Genomic DNA, 19,406 nt, shown 5'->3' with positions numbered 1-19,406 from the left:
GCACAAATGTACCAATACAAATAAACAAAACATCTCCAGTTAACTAGCAGAGCATTCATTTCGCTCGTTTGTTAAATAAGAGGCGATCTAGAGCTGAAATGTTTTGTTTTTTAAATCAAGTGATCAAAGTGCTTGTTGCCGCTGCGATCAGTGGCGCTGATACTGTCTTCACTCGGACGTGCGCTTCAATCCGTTGTGGAGACTCTCTATTCGTTCCGGTGATATTACAAAACAAAATGCACACAAACGTGTCCCTGCCTGATATACAACCACTGATAAACATAATCGGTTTTGATGATGAAAAAAAAGAAAAAAAACCTATACGAGTGCGGATTAGAACCCAGAACCTCTGACACGCTTGGCAAAAGTTCTACCCCTGGACCATTTAAATACACGCTTAATATAGTCGGATCAACATATAATAGGCCTCATTAAACGACTAATTAAACCCAATCAATGTACTGTTTAAATCGATTGCTGGACATCATAATTTTATTGTACATACATCTGTTTTATGATTTAGCATTGAGTTCCCCACCTGTCCCACCCACTTTTTAAAACAAAGTTTCACCACTAGGGTGATGTCATGTAAAGGATGGCAATACTTTTCTTTTTTGCCATTGAATCTTCCTTTTAAGGCTGCGCGATATTGAAGAAAAACGTGATATGCGATAACTCATTAAATAATGCGATATTCGATACGCGATACGATAATGCTTAAAGGAGAACTCCGGTCAATTTTAACATTGAGCTCATTTTTTTGTACATTTGGAGTGCTGTCAATACAGAGAACAACGACAAAAATCGGTGTTGCCTACACCGAGTTATTCTATTTTTAAAATTTGCACCCTATTGACTTCAATAGGGTTCACGCGCGTGATCATAGGTACTAAACCTATGCGCGTGAAATCGACAATCGATTACTATGGCCTTCCACCGAAAACAGGATGTAAACAAAGGTATGAGCGCTGGCTGAATTAACTTCATTTTTATTAATATTTCTAACATCTACTGCAGTCAGATCCACCCGTGTTTACTCGGAAGGAATCACTCACATTTTCTGTGCACTTGTAATGACACTTAAAGGATGTTAAGAGGCTAAAAAGAGGCTTACTACTTGCCCCATTGAAGTCAATAGGGTGCAAATTTTAAAAATAGAATAACTCTGTGTAGGCAACACCGATTTTTGTCGTTGTTCTCTGTATTGACAGCACTCCAAATGTACAAAAAAATGAGCTCAATGTTAAAATTGACCGGAGTTCTCCTTTAAAGGGTGTAAAATAAACTTAAATTATCTTTAAAATATATTTACATTTCACATTCTTTTTTTGACAAGAAAACATCCCTACAACTTCTGAAAGTGAACAGCAGTGTTTTACTGCGGCATAAGAAGTGTTATTTTAACATCAGTGTAAACCACAGGGTTTAGGGTTTCAGGAAAGCCTTCATTAGGTTTATTTAACAACAGAAACTGAATAATCAAATATAAAAATAAAACACTGCTTAGTTTTCACCGTATGTATTAAATATATACTGATTCTTATTAAAGCTACAGAAGTTATTCAGCCAAGAGCAGTGAGTGATTTTCTCTTTGTTTTTTGTTCATGACCCCAGTTATTGCAAGCTGTTGCGAAATGCATATCACGATATATACAGTACAGACCAAAGGTTTGGAAACATTACTAATTTTAATGTTTTTGAAAGAAGTTTCTTCTGCTCATCAAGCCTGCATTTATTTGATCAAAAATACAGAAAAAAATGTAATATTGTGATATATTATTACAATTTAAAATAATTGGTTTTCAATTTATTATACTTTAAATTTCATTTATTTCTGTGACGCAAAGCTGAATTTTCAGGATCATTACTCTAGTCTATCAGTGTCACATGTGACATCCAGTCTATCACATGATCCTTTAGAAATCATTCTAATATTCTGATTTATTATGAGTGTTGGAAACAGTTCTGCTGCCTAATATATTTGATGAATAAAAGGTTAAAAAGAACTGCATTTATAAAAAAAAAAAAAAAAAAATTCTAATAATATAAATCTTCTTTACTATCAGTCTTTTTATCAATTTAACACATCCTTGCTGAATAAAAGTATTGATTTATTTCAAAAAAAGAAAGAAAAAAAATACTGACCCCAAATTACTGACCAGTAGTGTATATTGTTGTTACAAAAGATTTCTATTTTTAAAACATTTGCTGCTTTTTTTTTATTATTATTCATCAAAGTATCCTAAAAAAGTATCACAGGTTATGAAAAAATATTAAGCAGCAGAACTGTTTCCAACTTTGATAATGAATCATCATATTAGAATGATTTCTAAAGGATCATGTGATAGACTGCAGTAATGATCCTGGAAATTCAGCTTTGCATCACAGAAATAAATGATAATTTAAAGTATAATAAATTGAAAACCAATTATTTTAAGTCCGATGACTTTTTAATCTCATGATTGCTACAGAAATGTGCCTCATTTCCAAAAGTATTATTTGGGAGATGTCAGATGCCTAACCTCAACGGAATTGAGGAACATTGTGCCTGCAATTTCTGTATTACAAGTTTGGATTAAACGAGCATAATGTGTAACAAGAAAACATAACTAGGCCTATTATTGATTGGTGTGTGAGATGACGCACACAGCAGGAGACTGATTGGTTTTAGCGCAGGAATCAATAACAGTTTAACCAGATTGCTGATTCTGATGTGCTGTTTGCTTCAGTATCTGTCACTGGTCACAGGATGCTTGCAGATGTAGAGACCTGATTATAGGAACACTACAAATACACTTTCTGTCTGTGGATGGTTAAACATCTCAAGCCATATATTTTTATGTTTACCCATGGATGCATAAGCCTATTTGGCATCTGTTTTCAAGGAATTGTTTCATTTTCAGGCTGAGATCTGTCAGGTCATAAACCTTCTCACAGTCACTTCCTAAAAGAGTGTGTGAGGGGGAATGATCTCAGGTGCTTAAGTAAATCAACATGATGTAGAGCAAACAAACTTTTGCAGCTTCTTTAACACTATGTCTCGTGTATATCACTGTGCAAATAAAACATACATTTGATGTACAATATGAGACTAGTATGTGTTTGTTTACACCTGTATAAATATTGGATATCTCTCCATGGTTGGCATGTTAACTTTATGAAATCAAAGTATGTTTACAGTTTGTGAAAGTTGTAAAAACAATTCTTGGTGACAATTTATTGTTTTAATATATATCATAAATATTTAGTATTTTAAAATATTTGATATATATATATATATATATATATATATATATCTATTGAGTTCAGATGCAAAAGCCTCTAAGTGCCATCTGAAATTTTCTTCTAGAATGATCATTTTTATAAAGCTTGTATATTTAAGTTAAGTAATTTCACTTAAATGACAATTAATAGGTAATTTGCATTGCCATTTAAGTGAAATTATTGAACTTAAATATACGAGCTTGATAAAAATGATCATTCTAGAAGAAAATTTCAGGTGGCACTTGCATCTGAACTCTCAATATTGTATTATTTTAATACAATTATATTATATTATTTTTAATGATAATTTAATATTTTTTGTTCAATAATATTAAATCTAAAAACAATATAAATATTTTTGTTTATATTTAAAAATTAATTTAAATTAATTTAATATTCATTAAGATTATTATTAATATTAAACAAAAATATTTTGTGTAATTTATTATTGATAAAAATTATGTAATATGATTTATGTAATATTTAATATTAATAAATGGTTTATATTCCTATTATATCCCCTTTTTAAATTATTTGATGTCTTAAGAGCACTTATACAGTTGACAGCGATATACCTAGATGTTTCCAAAATAATTAAAGCACTTTGTATTTTCAATTCTCTGAAGAGTTAACAGTTTCCCCCTTCCCTCTATCTGTGTCATTCAGGCTCTGACTACCTTCTCAGAGCAGATGAAAAGTCATCATCATGGAGTCGGCCGGACTCATCTGTCTCGGGACAGTACACCTACACCATTCCCAGCCCTACAGAGACACACACCATTACCAGACCAGGTCACACACACACAGCCTGTGCACTACTGTTAGCTGTATATATATGCAAACATCACCTCCCAGCTTTACTGCCTGAACTCATCCAGCATGTGTGCTTGTGTTTGCAGAGCCTCTCATGCAGAAGATCGATGAAAGGCAGAGACTCGCACGTGAACGGAGGGAGGAGCTGGAGAAGCAGAATGGTAGGACAAACACACACATTGTTATTAAAGACAATGTCAGAGTGCCTTTGCAACACATTTAACTTCCATAACGTGACACATTTCAGAATGAAGCAGTATATTCAATGTTCAGTTGGGTGGACGGGACTTTAAAAAAAAAAATCATGATTGCTTTTTATCATGATTTGATTGGCATTTGAATGTTAAGCTTTGTTTACTGTTATTAGTTTTTTGACAACTTAATTTTTCTCTTTTTAACTTTTTAAAGGGATGGTTCGGAGTAATTTCAACCTAGGGTCCTTTGCACCATGACCTCGAGCCAAACACCCCCCCAGAAGCCTTTTTTCCCCTTGGTCGAACATTATTCAAGTTAGAGCTTATTTTGAGATATCAGCCGTATGGCTTAGTGCAGGCGCTAATGGATCCAAGGATCTATCTCGTAAATTACCCCACTAATAATGCCCAGAATGGTACCAAACTTCTACAGTATTTTCCGCACTATAAGGCGCACTTAAAAGCCTTTAATTTTTTCAAAAAACGACAGTGCGCCTTATTATCCGGAGCGCCTTATATATGGATCTGGCGCCTTATATTAAAGTCTGTAAAACAACCGCTGACTTAAACTTTGTTTATACTTTCGCCTGGCACCGGAGCGCGAGCCTCTGCTGACTGCGTGCGCACCTCCCCAAACAGACGAGGCATTTATACTTGACGCAACTGTTTTGTTTTAGACTGAACACCAGACCGTACAACTGATTTAGACGCGCAAACTGGGTGCCGGTGTGATGAGATGTACTAATATCCGTCTGCTTGGGCAGATTCGGCTCAAAGTCGTGCATCTTCGGATGCGGAGGCAGACGAGCAGACGGATATTAGTTTTTTTATTACCTTCGCGCTCATGCGGACGCGTCAAGTATAAACAAGGTTTTACAGCTCAGCCACTTGTTTTTTCATAATTTTTTGCAAGTGGTAGATCTTGGTTTACATTTGGACTTTGGATGTGATATTAGGCTTGAAAAGGTTGGTGACCACTGCATAACGCAAACCCAGTCAAACGTTTGACTGCAGTATCTTCTATTCTATGCGCCTTAAAATCCTGTGCGCCCTATATATGAAAACAGTTCTAAAATAGGCCATTCATTGAAGGTGCGCCTTATAATCCGGTGCGCCTTATAGTGCGGAAAATACGGTAGTACAAATAGGTTCTGTACTCATAAAACGAGGCATTGATTTGTAAGTACATCAGGAGTCTATTTAAATAACACTTGCCTTATGGCTTATGCTACCGCTAAACCTGGACGTTGAGGTCACTTCCGTGAAAAACTCACAAGTGTAAGGGAAAAGCTAGTGATTTTAACACTCCATAGAAATGTATTGATAACTGGATGATATTCGAAATACTTTTTAAGTGTTGATCTGAAAATACAATAAAGCATATATATTTTTGTTGATCTCTTCTGCTGTTCTCTCGCTTCTTGCTCCTTCACTACTTTACTGGTAGTCTCTTTCGGCAATAGATGTCGTGCTCTGTGCGGGATCTCGCGCGATCACCCTGTTTTGCTGAAAACGTTTTTAGGGGTGTAAATCGGACAGTTCATCACGATACGATATGATATCGATTATCTCAGCCAGCGATACGATATTTGCCGATACCTCAAAAAATTCTGCGATACGATTACGATTACGATTCGATTCAGGGCTATATCGATCGATTAATCGATATTTTGATATTATGTTCACACAACCAGTTACGTTTTTAACTCACAAATGCAAACAAAATATATAACATGAACGTTTAATTAAACTCTTTGAAACCCTCTCCCAATTGGGACATCTACAACAGAAGAGATCATTTGCAAGTACTCCGTTCTTGTTCATTTTCATAAATCATGTTTTTATTATTATTATTGTGCATTCCAAGTAATATCAATCAAACTGCAGCTGGGTTGTTTTGATTAATAATAATAATAACTTAAAAAATACAGGTAAATTACTAAATTAAAGTTAATTGAAAGTATGCTTTAATATGTTAAAAGGTTGTTGTTGTTTTTTTTTAGCAGAGCAGATACATTCACATTTCATCTTTCTGAGTCAAACAAAACCAAGTAATTGCTATGATAAATAATACAACACTCGGTTAATCTTTGTAACGTTAATCTCCTCAGCTGACATAGACGCCTGACAAACTTTGTTATTGTGATTACGTACACGCAATACAGTGAGCTTTTCCCTCACCACTAAACGAGCTGCTTTAGTAAGGTTCCGTGAAAATGTTTCAGCTTTTATTTTCCTTTTACACCCTGAAGAAGATATCACGGGTTCATCAAGTTCATTGAAATTATCCATCCTCGATCACTTTTAGTAGTCATATCACTTTCATATTCTTTAACAGGGGTATTACATTTGCTGACTTGACTCGAATGCATCTTAATAACGGGGCAGTTATTAAGATGTACATGGGTTCAGTTTTGATTTCATGGTGGAGTGTCAGTGGTTTACTATGCAAACACACGGATACTGTTGAACTGACCTTTGATCAGAGACTCACTCAGTCATAATGAATGATCAGTTTAGTATAAGAAGCAGTTACATGTTCACGTGTTGTTCTTGTTATTTTCTGTGAGTTGCTGGAATGTGTCAATCATGTGAATTTGTCAAATCAAACCTTCTTCACCATGTAAAGCTCAGGGTTACACTTCTTGCACTTTTTCCTGATCTTGCCTTTTTTTTACACATTTTGCTCTTTCTTGTGTCTGTCTGTTTTCCCTGTTTGTAACTGCATGACTAACTTGAAGGGGCAGGTTGCTGTGGCGAGGTGCAGTTGTTTTGTAAACTCTTGGCAAGGTTGTTACCAGGACACCCAGTTTTATGTAAGGGGTTATAGGCACAGACAGAGCGGCCAGAGAGAGATTGCCGGATTAATTTCGCTCGCTTTCGATTACTGGAGTGCTTGGTTGCAAATAAAATTGATAATCCACAATGTTGATTTTTAACTTCTGCCTTTCTTATTATTCAGTACATATTCTTATAGCTTTAGCATTACACTTTATATTTAAAGGGATAGTTCACTCAGAAATAAAAATTCTGTCGTCATTTACTCACCATCTTGCCGTTCCAAACCCATAAGACTTTAAAAATATCTTAATTTGTGTTTCAAAGATATATTTTCACACCAGTATATAAACTTGAGACAACACCGGTATTACCAATGTCACCGGATGCTGACAGACTACTGCAGCAAGATTAAATGATAACTGATTTCAATTTCTGGGGTAAATATCCCTTTAAAGACTTAGTTATAATCAGTTATAATCTGCTAATCTCTGTGAAATTAGTAACAATTCTTACAGGTTTTGAGGTCCAATGTAGTTGGCCAATGTGTTGCCCTGTCCTTCAATGACAGCCTCTTTGCAAATCTTAAATATGACTGGTTGAACTTACATTATCAGGGATCCCTCTTTCATTTTGGGATCCTCATCCAGGAACAGAACATATTTGGTAGGGCATACCCACATCTAGATACCAGCTGGGCTATTTAGGAATAATATTATCTATCCTCTTTCCTTCCTTCCTTCCTTCCTTCCTTCAGTGTTTCAGTCATGACAATGTTAAAAATTGTGATTTCCAGACCTCCTTAAGTTACACTGGAAAAGTTGTGTTAGAGTTGAAATTATAACCAAATCACTATGCATAAGTCTTTCTGAATTTGGAGTATATGTTATAGGGCCAGCAAAAAATCCTCGACTTGACTAAGGGAATTAATTGTGTGTGTGTGTGTGTGTGTGCAGCTGCACGGGGGTCCAAGTGGTTGGAGAGAGAGGAGAGAGCCCGACAGTTTCATGAGAGACAGCTGGAGGAGCGCAGGAAAAGGATGGAGGAGCAGCGGGTGAAAGAGGAGAGGAGACGAGCTGCTGTGGAGGAGAAACGACGGCAGAAACTGGAGGAGGAGAAGGTGAGGACATCGGGAAAAACCCTTCTCTGGAGTTGAATTGTTCACACCCTGTACCTTTAGTTTTCATTATTTATCTTTATATTTCTCATCAGTCATTATTAAAGCAAATGTGAGACAACGGGTCTTCGCAGGCCCGCTGTCCGGCAAAACAAAAAAATTGGGTTCGCAAAAAAAAAAAAAAAAAAAAAAAAAAAATGATGATGGCAATACTCGCAGAGGTGTTGGTATAAAGTGCTATTTATTTACAGTGCTCGAGAAGGGATACAGTCAACAACAACAACAAAAATGACCAAAGGAAAAATATTCTTCAAGTAAGGAATTGCTCACGGCACTACAATTGCCTGCTCGTTCGCCAGGTTAACTGACATCCTACATGAGTTTGGGGCCCCTTTTTATAGTCCAAGCCCCGCCCCTTTAGTTAAAACCATTACAAAACCTTTATGAGGTAAGTATATAGTTCAGTATATACATTTTCCAATATATATATATATATATATATATATATATATATATATATATATATATATATATATATATATAGATAGATGTACATATATACTCATTAACAAAAGCAGAAACAAAAAGGCAGACAAAATAACAAATACAAATAATAAACTCATAATAATAATGCCACATTTACATAATCCCCCCCTGTTAACACAAACAATGGACGAGCCGACTGCCGGTATTTATCCAGGCCACTAGGTGGTGCTCGGGTCTGGCCAGCCGATAGACACAACACAACACGAAAGACCGGCAACGCAGACGCTGACAAACACTGAACACATGTAAGTGTTAAAGTAATAAACTAAACGAAAAACAATAGACAACTTAGATGTGTGCGTATATGTATAGCAGGGATTTCTGTCAGGGATGGAAATGGAGTGGATATGTTTGCGTGTGTGAAAACCAGCGTGCTAATGGCGTGTGTGTGCACCCACATCGCCCCAGCAGGGAACGGAGGAACGAGGCAAGATGAAGTGTGTATGTGTGTGTATATAAGTGCTGCGCAATCCAACAGGGACAGGTCACTCTGTCACATCACCTCCCCCCTCTCCAGGCCGCGAACTGACCGGATTCCGAGACAGGTAGTCGGCTATTTTGTTTTGGGGTCCAGGTCGATGTCTGACCTTAAACTGGTAAGGTTGCAGGGAGAGATACCATCTGGTCACACGAGAATTATGATCTTTCATCATGTGAATCCACGTCAGGGCTCTGTGATCTGTCTCTAAGGTAAACTCTCTCCCTAGCAGGTAGTATCGGAGGCTCTCCAAGGTCCACTTGATTGCCAGACCTTCCCTCTCCACTGTGGAGTACCGGGCTTCTCTTGGCAGCAACTTCCTGCTCAGGAATGCAATGGGCCTCTCTTCACCCGCATCTACCTGGGCCAGGACGGCACCTATTCCCACAGCAGAGGCATCTACCTGAACGATGAACTCCTTTGTAAAATCTGGACTTTTGAGGACTGGGCCAGAACACATCTGCTCCTTTAGTGTGTTGAAGGCTGCTTCACACTCCTCAGTCCAGATAATCGGGTTCTTGACGTTCTTGCAGAGCAGGTTAGTCAATGGGACTGCGGTGGAAGAGAAGTTGGGGATGAAGCGTCGATACCACCCCACCAGTCCCAAGAAGGATCGGACTTCCTTCTTTGTCTTCGGTCTTGGGCTGCGTCGAACAGCTTCTACCTTGTCCACTTGAGGTTTTAGCTCTCCATTTCCCAGGTGGTAACCAAGGTAGTTGGTATCTGACTTCGCCCACTCACATTTAGCCACGTTTAAAGACAGCCCAGCCTCTTGAATCTTGCTCAGGGTCTTTTTGAGGTGTAGAAGATGGTCCTCCCAGGTCACACTGTATATAACAACATCATCCAGGTATGCTGCTGACCACTCCTCACAGCCTTGGAGGACTTGGTCCATCAGTCGTTGGAACGTTGCAGGTGCCCCATGCAGCCCGAATGGTAGGACTGTAAACTGGTATAGCCCCAGCGGGGTACGGAATGCAGTGTAGGGTCTGGACGCCTCCTTCAGGGGTACTTGCCAGTACCCTTTACATAAGTCCAAGGTTGTGATGTACCTGGCTTGGCCGATCCTCTCCAGAAGATCGTCAATGCGTGGCATTGGATATGCATCAAATCTTGACTGAGCATTCAGCTTTCTGAAGTCAATGCAGATGCGCAAGGTGTCATCTTTCTTCGGAACAATAACAATTGGGCTGCTCCACTCACTCTTTGAGGGTTCAATAACTCCCAACTCCAGCATCATCTCGATTTCTGCCTTCAGGGGAGCCACCAGCCTCTCGGGAATACGATATGGCCGCTGTCGTGAAGGTGTTTGATCCAGAAGGTGGATTTGGTGCTGTACCAGGTTAGTCCGCCCAGGCCTCTGACGGAACAACGAGGGATACCACCCCAGAAGGTGGTGCAGCTCAGCCTGTTTGGATTCTTCCAGATGAAACAGATCAACGCCTGCTGGCTGTGCTGACTCTCCCACCTTCGGTTCTGGTTGTTCGTCCCCCTGATCCTCTTCCACTTCACGGATCAGCAGCGATGTTTCCTGCTTGCTGGGTTGCTCTTTCCATTCCTTCAGCAGATTAATGTGGTAAGTCTGTGTCGCCTTGCCCTTGTCGGGGTGATGAATCTCATACGTCACTGGTCCCATCTTGCGAATGACTCTGTAAGGTCCTTGCCACTTCATCAGCAGTTTGTTCGTAGATGTTGGGAGCAGTAACAACACATTTTGTCCAGGTTGCAGTCCTCGGGATCTTGCATGTTGGTCATACCAAGTCTTTTGTGCCTTTTGTGCCAGTCGGAGGTTCTCTTGGGCCTTCTCCCTGTAACTCTCTAGGCGGTCTCTCATCTCAAGGACGTACTGGACAATGCCCTTCTCAGACTTTGTCTGTTCTTCAGACAAAGGGGCCTCCCACTTTTTCCGCAGGAGATCCAGCGGCCCTTGGACCCGCCATCCATACAGGAGCTCAAATGGAGAAAAACCTGTCGATGCCTGTGGTACTTCCCTGTAGGCAAACAGCAAGAATGGTAGCCACTTGTCCCAGTCCCTTCCAGTATCTGACACAAACTTGCGGAGCATGTTCTTGAGCGTCTGGTTAAAGCGCTCCACCAGCCCGTCCGTCTGTGGATGGTATGGGCTGGTCTTTATTGTGGTGATACCAAGCTGACGGTGAAGTAGCTTCATCAGCCGTGATGTGAAATTTGTCCCTTGATCCGTGAGAATCTCATCTGGTATTCCCACCCTGGAGAACAGCTGGACGAGAGCATTGATGATCTTGGGTGTAGTGATGGAACGGAGAGGGAAGGCTTCAGGATACCTCGTTGCATAATCGCTAACGACCAGGATGTATTGGTGCCCTGCACTGCTCTTTTCCAGAGGCCCCACAATATCCATGGCGATGCGCTGAAAGGGAACAGATATAACGGGCAGAGGATGTAAAGGTGCCCTATCCCGTCGACGCACAGCACTGGTTTTTTGACATGTGTGGCATGTGGTGCAGTATGTCTGTACATCAGTGTACATGGAGGGCCAAATAAATCGGGAGCTTATGCGTGCATATGTTTTTTGGAGTGCCATATGTCCTGCCCATGGAACACTATGTGCTAGGTGTAACACAAGTGGACGACAACATGTGGGGACAACCAAACGGGTGGAATCAGGTGTTTGCATGTACAATATATCATTGATAATAACATATTTTTCATCACACACATCAGCTTGTCCCTCCAACACTTTATCAAACAATGGTTTTAAAGACTTGTCAGCTCTTTGCAATTCTGAAATATTTTCTGGGACCTGCCAGTCATGGATTTCAAGACCCTCAGTTTGGATCTTAGGGGCTGGAGTACCAAGACCTTTTTCCAGTCGCCGTTGGCGACGGGTCTTTCTGGGGCCCTTAGTCCCGCCTTGCAGCAGACTATGGTGTAAGTCTGGCAACGGCTGCAGACCTGTTTTAACCTGGGCTCGTGTTACAACAGGACAAGCAACATCTACATTTACCAAGGTGGTTACACAGTCGTTAGCGGAATGCAACAGTTCAGTAAGCACTGGTAAGTCTCTCCCCAAAATCAGGTCAACAGGCAAGTCATCTACAATAGCCACATTCAACAGGTAAGTTTGGTCTTGTACACACACATTCATTTCGGCTTGGGGGTACTGCTTAACATCCCCATGAACACATTGTACACTGACCAGGTTATCAAACGGAACATGTGACATATGACCTTTTTTAAGCAATGACAATGAGCTTCCAGTATCCAACAGAGCATTCATACCTTGTCCATTCACAGTCACTTGAACATATTGTGTTTTGCGCACATTGTTCATATTATTGTCCTCCTCTCTTGGGACATAACAAAAGCCAGTCAGTTTAGCTTTACGCACCGGACACACAGTGGCCTTGTGACCCGGTTGTTGGCAATAAAAGCAAACAAGTCTTTTTTCAGAAACTACTTTCTGCGACTGAGCAATATTAGAGTCAGCCTGAGGTTCCCCAGAGCCACTGGAAGAACCTCTAAAGTTACCTTTTGTGGGTTGAGATCGCTGACTACCACGGTGAGCGTTGACGTACTGCTGAGCCAGTTTAGCAGCATCTAGTCCAGTTGTTGGCTCCCGTTCTTTCACCCATACCCGGATCTCATAGGGCAGAACACGAAGTAATTGCTCCAGGACTATCGTCTCAGCGATCTCCTCCTTGGTGTGCAGCTCAGGTCTCACCCAACGACGGTATAAGTTCCGCAACCGATGATAGGTTTCAGTCGGTGTCTCTCCGCTTGGAGTCGTAGTGGCCCGGAACCGCTGACGGTAGGTCTCTGGCGAGATGTTGAATTTTTCCAACAGTGCCTCCCTCAGGTCTTCATAAACCTCCGCTCGGTCCTCGTCCATGGCAAGGTAAGCCTCCAGTGCTTGCCCCGACAGCAGTGGAACCAGACGATAACTCCATTCGTTCTCTGGCCATCTCCAGGTTCTGGCGAGACGCTCGAAACGGCGCAAGAAGTTCTCAATGTCCTCCCCCTGTTGGAAGACTGGTAACCTTGGCTCCGTTCGTTGCGTCGGCTGACTGTTGTACTGCCTGTCAGTTGGTGAGTCGAGATCTCTCTGGTAAGGTGCGCTTCTGCGCTGTGCTGGCGTGGGAAGCTCCATCCGTGGACTCTCGACATCACTCGACACCTCTGCTGGCCGTACAGCTTGCAGAATCGATTCCCGCAGATTCTGTAGCTCCATTACATAGCGTTGCTCTCTTTGCTCTTGTGCACTCAGGAAGTCACGCATCACAGCAATCATCCCACCACTAGATGTTGCAGCATCAGAGACGGGTCTGACTTGAGGTGACGTAGGCTTGGGACGAAACGGTGGGTGATCCTCCTCTGTCTCCTCCTCCGTGGACTCCACAGTGTCCCAGGGTACCTTCTCCTCAACCATAGCTTTGGTCTGGGAACGAAGCCCCACTCTAGGCTTCCTGCCTCTCGGCGCCGTCCTGCGAGTAGCCATCCCACTTCTGACACCAAATGTGAGACAACGGGTCTTCGCAGGCCCGCTGTCCGGCAAAACAAAAAAATTGGGTTCGCAAAAAAAAAAAAAAAAATAAAAAAAAAATGATGATGGCAATACTCGCAGAGGTGTTGGTATAAAGTGCTATTTATTTACAGTGCTCGAGAAGGGATACAGTCAACAACAACAAAAAAAATGACCAAAGGAAAAATATTCTTCAAGTAAGGAATTGCTCACGGCACTACAATTGCCTGCTCGTTCGCCAGGTTAACTGACATCCTACATGAGTTTGGGGCCCCTTTTTATAGTCCAAGCCCCGCCCCTTTAGTTAAAACCATTACAAAACCTTTATGAGGTAAGTATATAGTTCAGTATATACATTTTCCAATATATATATATATATATATATATATATATATATATATAGATGTACATATATACTCATTAACAAAAGCAGAAACAAAAAGGCAGACAAAATAACAAATACAAATAATAAACTCATAATAATAATGCCACATTTACATAATCCCCCCCTGTTAACACAAACAATGGACGAGCCGACTGCCGGTATTTATCCAGGCCACTAGGTGGTGCTCGGGTCTGGCCAGCCGATAGACACAACACAACACGAAAGACCGGCAACGCAGACGCTGACAAACACTGAACACATGTAAGTGTTAAAGTAATAAACTAAACGAAAAACAATAGACAACTTCGATGTGTGCGTATATGTATAGCAGGGATTTCTGTCAGGGATGGAAATGGAGTGGATATGTTTGCGTGTGTGAAAACCAGCGTGCTAATGGCGTGTGTGTGCACCCACATCGCCCCAGCAGGGAACGGAGGAACGAGGCAAGATGAAGTGTGTATGTGTGTGTATATAAGTGCTGCGCAATCCAACAGGGACAGGTCACTCTGTCACAGTGGTTCTCAACAGTTTTGACTCCAAGACTCCAAGCCCCTGTTTGACCACGAATATATTTGAAGGCCATGTTAACAGTATCTAAGCCCTTGTGGTACTTCTGTTGTAATAAAAATAAACATCACTTTTTTTTATTTTATCTTTTATTATGCTTTTTCAACTTTAGTTAGTGTGTAATGTTGCTGTTTGAGCATAAAAAAGATCTTCAAGGTTACAAAGCTCAAAGTCCACTCCAGAGGGAGATATTTTATTTTACAGAATCCACTTTTCAAGAAATACAACGTGCTTTTTCCAGGCTTTATGAAGTCACAATGTTACTCATTTAAATAATCCCCGCCCACAGAATACGCAAAAAAGGGGACGAGGCCTGGTTGAGCTGCTGCCATGTCTAAGCTGTTTTTTCAACCCCTTTTTCAAAACTTATTTGTTTGATCTTCCTAAGGCTGAAGACAACTTAGATTTTGAATCAAATTTATTTTAAACACTGTTCCTGCACATTGCAAGGTTTATCTGTCCTGTGAAATCCGAGCTTGAAATTGGTTCTGCACGATCCTCTTGTTCATTAACATTGTCAGGGTCTGAATCAGGCTCGAATTGGATTGAAATTGCCGCCATCCTTAATATTTACACTAGAGCAGAACTCACAGTTATGGAGGGGTGGGACATTTCCTGAACACACGCTAAGCTGTGCCAATCACAACACACTTGGCCAGCTAACCAATCACAGCACATTTCGTATTTCAGAAGGACGGGCTTTATCTAAATCAGCGTGTTCGAGACAGACTGGGGAGAGAGGTGCTGTAATGTAAAATATATGTAAAAATATGTGAAAAATAATGTGTGTTTTTTAACAATCAAGCATGAAAGCATATTCTAGTACCCCTCAAAAACAAAATCAAGACTTCGTAAAAGGGCGTAATTGGACCCCTTTAATAGTGCTTGAGAACCATTACATTGTCATCACTGTGAAGGTATTCAGATACCCTTTCCTTATTATTGTAATACTAAAGGAAATAATAAAGGCAAGCCATACCTCTTGTAAAAAGATCCCAATAATATAGAAAAATGTAAGAACATTTAAAAAAGGATGCGTTTATCCAATAAAATGCTCTCTGGATAGAAAATGTCCTTGTGTGTTTCAGGCACGGTATGAGGCTGTTATCAGGAGGACCATGGAGAGGGGTCAGAAAGCCATGCCGAAGTCGAACCGCTGGAGCTGGGGTGGAACGATCTCCGCTAGCACGTCACACAACAGCGGTAAACACACATGTGCACAGAATTATTCAGGGTGTGTAGAAAACCTACTACAATTAATTGTGGTTCCCTGATACAAGCTCACGTTAGCCTGGTTTTCAGGATTTGAAGTTCTAATATTAGTGCCAATTTACTAATATCAGTAAATTGAATAGGTTTATGTATGCAGAACAACACATTTATTTTATTCTCTGCTCACATTTGCTGACTCAGAGCCATGAGCTCACTGCACACCCCCTTTGTTTCCTTTATTTTCTGCTCCATCAATATCTCTCTCACTCTCTATGTATGGTTCTGCATTTCTCTTCTTCCCTCTTCCTTTCACTGCCTCTCTCTCTCTCTCTCTCTCTCTCTCTCTCTCTCTCTCTCTCTCTCTCTCTCTCTCTCTCTCTCAGGTTTTGATGATGCTGCTCTCTTTCCATTGGATCTAGCTGGGCTTGAGCACTATCATGGTGTTTTCAGCTTAACACGTCAGCAGCAGTTTCGCTCTCAATGTGAATATAACCGGCAGTGTAGAGCAGCCGACTAGCACCATTAGCTAGAACTTGTAGCACTACCTATAAATGATTAGTTTCCTTTCCCGTAAGCAGTTAGCTTGGAGCCAGAAACATAAACAAACTGGTTAACAGTAGTATGTTAGATGACTCATAGCCATTTTGTAGTGTCTGTTTTAAAGGGGACATGTATCTCTTTATTGATTGTCACATTTTTTGATTATAGTCCACTTTTTGCACCAACAGCTTTTTTTGCTTTTACACCTTTAAGATTTTGTGTACAAAACAAACTTCAAGTATTAAAGCTTAAGGCGAGACACTACAGGTGAATAGGGTACATTTTTTAACTAGCAGATATCACCATGAAACTTTCCCAGTTGATTACCTACATTAAGATGAGAAAAAATGTATTAGAAGTTTTCTGTAATTTAATGTTTAAATATGCAAATTAGGCAGTATCTAATTAAATATGCGCTAATTTGCATATATTTAAAAAAACGAAATCTGATTATTGAATAAAGCCAGGTTAAAAAAAAAATGTTCATTGTGTTCACATATAAGATGGGAAATAAAATGACAGAGGGATTTATGGATATCTACTTTTGTTATCCTGTAAATCAGAATATACTGTCAATAGCCTTAAAAAAATGATTTTCGCCATGTTTTTTGGAATTAAATGTTATATAAATCAGGCTAGGAATAATATATTTACAAATCCCTCTGTACATGTCTTCATAATATAACTAGGTACAAGACTGGAAAGTTTGGTGTATATAGGTGCTACTGAAGTGGAGATTTCGGGCTTGGAGTATCAGAGAAAAGTCATTTTGAGAAAACGGGCTTTAAAGATGTATCATCAGCCAATGAGATTGCGCATTCAGCCCTTTTACTTTCACGATTGGTTGCTGATAATAAGGAAATGACCATATTTGGATCCGACAGCATTGTACAGGAGAGAGAGAGCTTTCCAGCAGTGCATGTGATGATAGGCTGACGGCAGAGATCGCGGACCAGCATGTTGATTAAGAACGCCAACTTTTGTTGAATTTATGAGAAATCTACAGACGCAAACAGACAAAGTGTAATAAAATAAAGACCTAAATGTGTATTTCGGACTTTTTTACCACAAGTCTGAAAGAAGACATGTTATTGAAGACAAATATCCAAAAATCTCAAAATTGACCAGTAAAAAAACCCGATGTTTTTGCCTGCCGTGTCTCACCTTAAGCCTTTAGATCACTTTTTTTAAATGTATATATTGTGAGGAACATTTCAGGTGTGTCCAAACTTTTGACTAGTTCAGTACATCAAAAGTAGTTTTTAAGTCTTTGAGGAAGAAACATCCTATTGTCCATGATATGACCCCTTTAAAATCAGGTAATATCAATATAGGTGATATTAGATCACAGATGTCCTGTTAGTTTTAAAGCCGTCAGTGTGTCTGTCCATTTTGGGACACATATGGAAGGCAGGTTGTGATAAAGTGCCGTCATCCTCAGTAGTCTTTAGTACACGGAGCTTAGCACTTTTCCTCAGATCTAACTTTTAAAAATTAGCATCCATTAGCTGCTTCAAGCATATACACAGTAGAAAAGGTCTCAGTAAAGCCTCTAATGCCCTCTTCCCCGTTTTCTATCTTTCTTTAGTCCTTTCTTCAGTGCATTTTTCTGTATTACGCCTTTAAGTTGTATTAAGTTTTGCATCTCATGTTGTATTTTTGTGTGTGTGTTTGTAGATGCTGACAGAAGGTCAGTCTCCACTATGAATCTGTCCAAACACACAGATCCAGTCATTTCCAAACGCCTGTCATCTTCCTCGGCCACCTTGCTGAATTCCCCAGATAGAGGTAAAAAATCTGAACACAATCTCATAGCCAAACAAGTCCCTTTTTAGATGAATATTTTACCATGGATCCCCTTTTTGAATTGACCCATAATTTATATTTTTTGTGTATGTGTTTTTGTGTGATTTTGCTGTACCGTCCAAGCCTTACAGAAGCGGACATCTCTCTCGTCATCTTGCTTGATTAAAAAAACACTATCTAAATCCCAAATATCCAGAGAGAAGATCCTTCAGGACAAACCAGCAGGTGGATTTTAGAAATCCAGAAGTCTTTTTTGCTCTTTTACTGGGTTCAAACCTGTGCTACCCAGGGCTTCAGACTAAATGAAGCAACAAGCATGAATGAACAGTTAAAAATAGAAGATCATTAACGACAAATTACAGAACCTTTGTTTTGATATGTGACTTCAATTAAACATACGTTTATTCTGTTTCAATCTAGGCACTACCATAGAGTGCAATAGTGCCCACTTTTTCAGTGGCATTGGTTCTGGAGTATTTTTTTTATTATTATTATTTTTAATTTTTTGGTATTGGTAAGTAAAAAAATACTTTATAAGCCATGAATCAAACCAACCAGCAATGAGGCGAATCATAACATTACAAACTTTAATTTGTAAAAAAAAAAAAGTATTTGATATTCGGACAAAACGGCAAAGAGAACACTGTGTACTTAACGGCTTTAATGAGGGAAAGAACTTTAATCCCATAGAGCATTGCAAATGACATAATCAGATTAAAAGTAATGATGAGATCTAAAAAATATTCAAAGTTGTTGATTATACCTACAGAAACAATATAATTTAAGTGTACTGAAAAATATGTATGCGTGTATGCTTTTAACAAAAGCATATACCATTGATTTAATAACCTCTGAACTCACAATAAGCCTGTCTTTAAATTTTTAAGTTATCGTTAAAATAAAAATCTATTTCCATATGGAGAAAATGTTCGAGTTTATACTCAACATGTTGCACTTTATTGCATCCACACAATGTAAACATGACCAAGTGCTTCTAAACTAAATAATAGCAAATCTATAATCATGCAGTTCTGTAATTTGTCGTGTTTAGTCTTGAGCCCTGAGTCATGCAGTCTCTTCCAGCATTATTGCATGTTATAGTTTTAAAGGGTTTATACATTAGTGAATAATCGTTAAGCTATAAAAATAGTGGGGAAGAGTTGTACTGTGTGTGCTTTGCTGCATGCTTTATTTGAGGACTTCAC

The 19,406-nt window shown here is 39.7% G+C and overlaps 1 protein-coding gene across 10 annotated transcripts in view; it reads left to right on the top strand.

The window, feature by feature from the left end:
• Positions 1-19,406, top strand: part of LOC311302768 (ensconsin-like) — a 53,097-nt gene that overhangs the window by 21,997 nt on the left and 11,694 nt on the right. For 4 of the 10 annotated variants that reach the window (XM_084428818.1, XM_084428816.1, XM_084428817.1 and 1 more), the window contains exons 2-6: positions 3,931-4,056; positions 4,164-4,238; positions 8,006-8,169; positions 15,732-15,846; positions 18,073-18,183. In XM_084428818.1, coding sequence (XP_084284944.1) covers positions 3,931-4,056; positions 4,164-4,238; positions 8,006-8,169; positions 15,732-15,846; positions 18,073-18,183 — 591 coding nt within the window. Of the gene's footprint in view, positions 1-3,930; positions 4,057-4,163; positions 4,239-8,005; positions 8,170-15,731; positions 15,847-16,238; positions 16,338-18,072; positions 18,184-18,324; positions 18,427-19,406 lie in introns of all 10 variants that reach the window. The other 6 variants (XM_084428812.1, XM_084428815.1, XM_084428814.1 and 3 more) reach the window with 3 other exon arrangements.

The sequence above is a fragment of the Rutilus rutilus genome (genome assembly GCF_951802725.1).
Source record: "Rutilus rutilus genome assembly, chromosome: 13".
Lineage (NCBI taxonomy): Eukaryota > Metazoa > Chordata > Actinopteri > Cypriniformes > Leuciscidae > Rutilus > Rutilus rutilus.
The sequence above is the reverse complement of the archived record's forward strand: the minus strand, read 5'-3'. Positions and strand labels throughout refer to the sequence as shown.